The 7,977-nt window shown below is 36.1% G+C and overlaps 1 protein-coding gene across 1 annotated transcript; it reads right to left on the bottom strand.

Moving 5' to 3' along the window:
• Positions 1-5,947: 5,947 nt before the first annotated feature.
• Positions 5,948-7,724, bottom strand: LOC140432069 (uncharacterized; the record flags this gene model as incomplete). Its single annotated transcript, XM_072519912.1, has 2 exons — positions 5,948-6,231; positions 7,311-7,724. Coding segments are annotated over 2 exons (698 nt in total), but the record flags the coding sequence as incomplete, so codon positions are not given.
• Positions 7,725-7,977: the final 253 nt, after the last annotated feature.

The raw sequence follows: 7,977 nt of genomic DNA on the forward strand, positions 1-7,977 counted from the left end.
TCTTCCTACGGAGGTTGGCAATCATAATGGCTATTTCTATTTTTTAGCTTGCTGCTCCAAACTAATCAATCAATCTGCATTGGTACCAATAACATTATACATTGAATGTACATTGAATGTTACAGTGGATTATTTTATCTTTATTTCAGTTTCCAGTATGCCGCAAGGTCAGAAGCCAAATCCCTTAATGAAACCATTCGTGGTTTTAGCTCTTCCTGGAATGTATTTGTTCTATAAATACAATCAGTATAAAAGAAAACGAAAGGAGAATGCCACAAGACGCCTTGCTGAAAGAGAGTTGCTACATTTAAACAATAAAATCGTAAGTATTACATTTAATAAAACGCTTTTTTATATAAATTTTTCATTTAATGTTCTACTTTAAGCTGTTACATCAATATTCTTTATTTAATATTTTGACCTTACTAGCTACAATTAAATTTCCCTGCTGAAAATAGGTAAATTTCGTTTTGAAAGCGAAACTTATTATGTACCATAATTGAATCAATACCATCATTAATAATAATCTGACTGAAACTTAACCAGCCATAGTAATCGGTGGGAAATTGTTATTTGAGTACATTGTATTTTCATTTCTAAAGACTATTAATATCATAGGAAGTATAAAAAAGTGAAGTAAAAAATATGGCAAAAGATCATTTATCTTTTTATTCAATTTTGTTTAGACTAGATATACTTATAATAGGTTTACTCAATTTTACTTAGCATACATATTTTAAATTTCAAAGAATGGAAAAAAAAGTATTTTTCTTTGTGTAGGAACATTTATTTTCTAGCTATCTTTAGAGGTATTCTACAATACAGCACTAATATAAATAACTAATTTTTAAAACCAGTGTAACGTCTATTCGTATTAAGACCAGGACTTTACGCATCACCACACTGCTGGAAGAAACGAGGGGAGAAATTCTTCGAATATCCCTAAGGATATTCAAGAGAAAAACGCGCACCGTTCCATCCATCAGAATGGTGCTCTGCCCGACAGCTCAGCCCTGGGTTCGTTCCCTGTTCATTTTCTCCCCACACCAATCCCAGAAAGGTACAGAAAATAAAAAAAAAATACTTACAAAGTCATAGTAAAGGTATATATATTTATTAAATAATAATACACAGAATTCATATTATTATGAATGTGAAACAAAATTAAATTTTTAAACAGACTCAAAGATTCTGCCGGTTGCCGGTATAAAATAATTTAAGTATAAAAAAGTACTCAGCTTTAGTTCGTTCTGAAGGAGTCGTTCAGTTCTCCAGGAAGGGTTCCGATCTTTGTGGAAGTTAGCCGCTGGCGGTGGTTGTTGGTTGGGCTAAGGGGGGTTGTTGGTCTAGATTAAAGCAATCATTTTGTCCCCATGTTGGTAAATGGCTTGCAAATTATATTCTGATGCGTCAGTGGATTTAAGGTAGTATGGGAGGTTGCTGATTTTTTCCCCAAGGTAGTGTGGTTGGCTGTTGTTTGCTTCCCAAGGTGGTGTGATTGGCTATTGCTTGCTCCCCACGGGAGTGGCTAGAAAATTCATACAAACATCAGTTTTAGATCAGAATTAATAGAGAATGTATCAATATCAAAACGTGGACGACACGGTGCTCCAGGAGTTAATGAATAGAATCACAGAAGTAAGTCAGGGATATAGACTTTTATTATTAGGTTATCCCTAGGTATTTCAGCTCTTTTTCGCAGGAATCTTGAAGACCTCTAGGTGAAAATCGGTCCTATCTATTTTTGGGACCCTTCATTATAATTACTTTACTTTTATGTGGCGCCATCTGAAGCTTTTAGGACGTCATCTACACGATAATTCTATTCATTCATGCATTTACCTTCATAGGTGGCTCTATTATCCTTAGTCGACAATATAAGTACCAATTCGTTAGAATGGGCTAGTATCATCGATCCCGTTGGTAGACCCACACTTAGCACGCCATAATAAAGAAGGTTCCATAAGGTGGGTCCGAGAACTGATCTCTGCAGAACACCTGCGTTGACGCTACCTTTGTGTAAGGTTCTTCTTCTTCTTCTGGTTCCTATCCGTTTCGGATATTGGAAATCATATTGGCAATCATGACATTGCTTGCTGCGGCTCGAAACAGCTCCGTTGAGGTTTTCTTAAACCATGTTCTTAAATTCCGCAGCCATGATATTCTCCTTCTACCGGGTCCTCGCTTACCTTTGACTTTACCTTGCAATATAGACTGCAGCAGGGAGTAACGGTGCTGATTTCTCATAACGTGTCCCAAATATTGCAATTTTATGCGTTTGATCGTAAACACAATCTCTGGTTCCTTCTTCATTTTTTCTAGAACTTCCTTGTTCGTGATCCTTGCTGTCCATGATATTCTCAGCATTCTTCTATAAAGCCACATCTCAAATGCTTTAAGTTTTTTAATAGTGGTGTCTGTAAGCGTCCATGCCTCCGCCCCGTACAACAACACAGAGGAAACATAGCATCTCAAATGTCTCATTTTTGTATCTAGGGATATGTTGTGACTTTTGAAGATGGCGCTCATTTTGTTAAAGACCGTTCTTGCCTTTCCTATGCGGCACTTTATTTCCTGTGCATTGCTCCACTGTTCGTTTATAATAGTTCCCAGGTAGCAGTACTGTTTTACTCGCTCTATCTGCGTCCCATTAATGTATAGGTGAGCCCCATTTATATTCTCCTTGCTGATAATCATTTGTTTCGTTTTGTGGGTATTAATGTTTAGTCCGTACTGTTGACTGTACTCGTTTATTCTGTCCATTAGCCTCTGAAGTCCCTCTAAACTATCTGCTATCACCATGGTGTCGTCGGCATATCTGACATTGTTTACTCTTTCACCATTTAGAAGGATGCCTTAGTCTATTTCGTAAAGAGCCTCGTTAAAAATTTTCTCTGAGTACATATTAAATATCAACGGCGATAGGATACATCCCTGTCTAACTCCACGTAGTATTTTTATGTGATCTGTTTCTTCTCCGTGTAAGGTTTAATTTCTTTCAATCAGTCATTTACCATATTACTAAAATATTTAGATAGGCCTTTTCTTTTTAAATAAATGGGTATTACTCCCAAGTCGGCGCTATTGAACTCATTTTCATATTGGACATTTGTCCAATATCGACTTAATCTTGTTTAGGACATGAACTGTAGACCTACATTTCTGAAACCATATCGCCCCGTTGCTTATAATTTTCTTATCCTCTAATTTTTCCACGAGTCTTTTCCTGGTAAGGCACTTCAGTAGTTTGCCGAGAATATCCTGTAGCACAATTGGCCTATATAAGTTCACTTTGTCTTTGTTGAGTCTTTGTCTTTTTTTAGCAAGATTACCTTTGCTACTTACCGTGGTTTGTGGAATTTATTTGCCACTTAACAGCTTGTGAAATTCCATGTAGATCAGGAGATTTTTCATTTTTCATAACTGTGAAAGTATCTTGCAATTCCTTGAATGTGAAGGGCGCAGCATCTGTTGGTATAGGTCCCTTTCGATATGACCGTCTTCTATTTCAAATAATGCAGCTATTAACCGTTTCGGATTTACATTGGTATGTCATAGAATTGGAGGGGACCTTATTTTTTTACGACAACCTCGCTCCTTACACTGTTTGGTTTTCTTCCTCATAGAGTTTATTTCACTGATCGCTTTTTGATTTACGGATCAGGTTTCTTAGAAGATTTTTAGGTTTTTCTCTCTTTATACAAATTTTTATGTTGGTTATCTATTTCCTCGTTGTACCAGTAGGCTATCTGCTTTCTGCGCTACTGTTTTATAAGCATCCTTTATCATTTTGCATATACTGCATTTCTAAAAGCATCCTTTTTATCCTTTTGCGTAACACTCTATAACTATGACCATTTTCCGATAACTTTACAAGTGGTATCTCGTCAAAAGAAGAATCAGACAAGGAGACTTGATATCTACTTAAATGTTTACGGCAGTTCTAAAACATTATTTAAAACAATTGGAGTGGGACGTCAAAGAAATCAGTGTCAAAGGCGAAATGCTCTTCTACCTACGCATATGGAGCTCTATTAGATATTGTTAAGGGCAACATGCTAAATTATTTGGAAAAGAAGACGATCGATCAATATGAGTGTCCTGTCATGAGTCATGATTTACGGCGCCAAAACACTTTTCTTAACCATGGCCACAGTAACCAAACTCAGAGTACCCCAAAGAAGTATGGAACGCTCGCTACGTGGACTGACTCCCAGATATAAGTATATAAACGAAGAAATAAGAAGAAGGGCAGTCGTCACAGATGTCATAGAGCACATAGCACGCGCTATCTCAGAGTGGGAGAACCATATGACCAGAATATAATGGAATGGACAAGGAATGCACCCAATGAATTATAGCGTAGCGTGGATACCACCATCAGACACAAGAAACCACCTACACGATAGACAGACGACGAACATCAAAAGAATCGCTGGGAATTGAATGCAGGAAGCTCAAGACCAATAGAACTGGAAGAAATTATGGGAGGCCTATGTTTAACTTTGAACGCAGAAGCACATCTTGTCTTTAAAGAAATTCCATTTCACATGTGGCTTATGTGATTTATTGTGTATGTTGCGTAAGGTTTTCCAGCACATCCCAGTTGCTTACATCTTTTATAAAATTCTGATTAACAATTGTCACGTTGACGAATGAAAGTAGAAATTTCTTCAGTATTATTTACTACCAGATTTCTTACAGCAATAATCTCGGAGCATTTTTCTCAATAAAAATGTAAATATTTTTAAAAATATTAACTTTAGAATTAGGCAAAACCTTAGATAAACACTTTATATTAAAAAAGAAAAATCAAAAATGCTTTATTATAGGTACAGGGTTTTACATTTAAAAAAAAAACAACATTGGTTCATTCAGTTGTTGCGACTGACCCTGTATAATCGAATATAATTTTAAATTAAAGACCTATTAAATACACATCTTTTTGTTATAAACATTTTTTATATATTATATTCCACAGTTTAGCCGTAACAAAAGAAAACCAGAGGTTTTGACATACCCTGTATATATATCGCAGTACGTAACAATTTTTAGAAATGTAAGTAAATGTATTTTCATAAAATATATTCGCCTCGAAAATAAATTTTTTAGTGGTTAAGTGGTATGGTTCAGGCGTCGGATCAGCGAAAATGCTCTTAAAAAAATTTAATCACATTCTAATATCTCCCAAGATAGCTGTAAATATATTAAAGTTACGATGGTAGAGTGTATTACGAGGTATATATCTCTAGCTATTTCTCGTAAATTATGTTTCAAGTTGTATCACTATATTGATTCGCTTGAAACTTAAAATTTTATAAAAATCGATAGACCATTAGGAATACATGAAATAAGTATTTGATATTGTGAAATGACTGAAATATCTAGGATTGTGAAGATTTACAAAACAATAAATTCTATAAGGACCGCTTAAAAATAAACAAAAACAAAGTTTTTATGTTGCAGAGAGAACATTTAAATACAGAAAAACTTAGCTTTTCTCGATATCTTTGAAATTAATAAATTGGATGTAGTAATTTTTTGATGAAATATGGAGCAATACTAATACAAAAATTATACACTTGGAAATTGTGACTTCTAGTAAAAATTATGTCACTTAAACATACCACCTTTGTGAAAAGTAGCCACTTAAAGGTTTTCACTTACGAAGGTACTTTCTAAAAAGACGTGTGGTGAAGTATTGAGCAGCTGTATCTGCAGTTTGTGTTTTTTGACGTAAGTCGAGGAGGTGGTGGGTTGTTTATAACTGTAGTACTCACAATAACCGGTGTATGATCTGATGGGAGATCATAGCTGGATTCTATTAGACAGTTGTTTCTGGACACTTCTTTGCTTATGTAGTAGTCCAGTAGATCTGGAAATTTTCTGGGATCACTCGGCCAGTACGTGGGGATTCCGTTGGTGTGGAAATCATAGTTGTTGTCGGTCATTGCTTTAAGAAGATTACGACCTTTTGTTTTTGTGAGTCTTGAGCCCGTATGTGTTTCGCATTCCAGTCTCCCCCGGCTACGAATTTACTGCCAAGTAATTGGAAGAAGGCTTCCAATGGTATATTTCGACAATACATGATGTGATATGTGCAGCTGCGGATGATTACCGCCGAGCCACCATGAGCTGTACCATCGGGATGCTCTACCACGCTGTACCAGCGTGTGCTGTATGTGGTATAGAACGGAATATTGAATGTAATTAGATCGGTAAAGTGGGTTTCTAAAATAAGAAGAACATCAATTTTATTCAGGTTTAAGAAAGTAATTACTTCCTGCTTATGGTTTAGCAGGCCATTAGCGTTCCATGTGGCAACTCTAAGTATGTTTAAGACTTTCTTTGGATAATGACTTGTGTTAGTATGTTTAGTATCATACTATTTTGACTTATAAGTTGCGAGAACGCGTCCTTGAACTCGTTTAGGAATGTTAATAGTTGTTGTTCTATATTAGTTTTAGGTTCTGAATCGTGGTTGGTTTGATGTGCTGTCACGTTTGCATATGTTCTTTGATATTTTTGTAGAGTGGTGTTTAGCTGATTTGTTTCAGTACATACATGTGTGCTGTTGAATGTTCTTCTTCGAGGGTGTTGGTTTCCTCTTTTCCGCATATGTCTGTTTTCTGCTAGTTTTCCTGTAGACTACACAGCTCTTATAGTTAGCAGGGTGATCTTGTTTGCATAGTGCACACTTAGTTGGAGTGCTTCTAGGTTTTTTACAATCTTTTTGTATCGTGTTGTCCTCCACATTTGACACAATAATGCGGTTTAGTGTCATATGTTTTACTATGACCGTATGCTTGACATCGCATGCATTGGATGGATGAGTTTCTCTTATTTGGTGCCTCGACTGCTATTTTGGTGTGACATAAGAATTCTAGGTTGAATATGTCTTTGATGTTACTGTTGGGTTCAGGGTCTATGAAAAATAAAGATGAGGGTTCCTTTGTTTGTCTGTGTCGAATGTTAGTTATATTGCGAACTTTATGGACGGCTTTTTCTAGTTCCTTTGTTATATCTGTTGTGAGTATATAGTGATGGATATGTCTTCTTACCACTCTGTAGGCGCGTTCTTCCTTAATTTGGTAAGTGGTGAATTATTTCTTCTTCTCGTAAATGTCTTATCAGTTTGCGGTATGTATCTGTTGTATATGCTGTAATCTTGACAGTGTCGTTTGGCAGTTCTGGTATAGTCGGATTCTTATCGGTGGTCACATTTTGCTATTGCACTGCTGTCCACACAGATACTCTTCGATCCGAAGTGTATAAACAAAATCTTGACTCATCCGTAAAGAGTATGTTACCCCAGTCGTCGATATTCCAGTTTATGTGCTCTCTTGCAAATGTTAGACGTGCTATACGGTGTTCCCTTGTAAGTCTCGGGGCAGTAACAGCTACTCTGGCCCTAATTCCAGACTGTCTTAAGATGTGCCTAACAGTTTCTGTAGACACACGTACATTTCGAGTCTCGACTAAGTCATGTTGAACTTGACTTGCAGTCACATGTCTTCGACACAAAGCCTGAAGGACTAAAAATCTATTGTCCACATGCGTAGTTGCTCTTGGCCGACCTGTTACAGCTCGTCTTTCATAAAGACCAGTCTCTCGGTACCTTACTACCACTCGTGGTACTGTCGACTGTTTTAAACCCACTAAATTTGCCACATATCTCTGACTCCTTCCGTCTTCAATGAGGGAAAATATTCTAACCACTTGATCTCTCGTAAATTTATATTTATAATGTCACGACCTTCCATACTCAATATTTAATACGAAATTTTAAATTTAACGCAAACTGTATACTTTTTACAAAAGGAAAAATAAAGAATGATAATATAAGAACCAGACAAAATAGCAATTAACATTTTTTTTCTTAAACAGTAAGCTGTATTTACAAATTTCTTTTTAATATTTATTCTAGCCGTAATATTCTTAAGGGACAGAAAGAAATAATACTCTGAGATAGCGCGT

This window comes from Diabrotica undecimpunctata, unplaced genomic scaffold (assembly GCF_040954645.1).
Source record: "Diabrotica undecimpunctata isolate CICGRU unplaced genomic scaffold, icDiaUnde3 ctg00002726.1, whole genome shotgun sequence".
Lineage (NCBI taxonomy): Eukaryota > Metazoa > Arthropoda > Insecta > Coleoptera > Chrysomelidae > Diabrotica > Diabrotica undecimpunctata.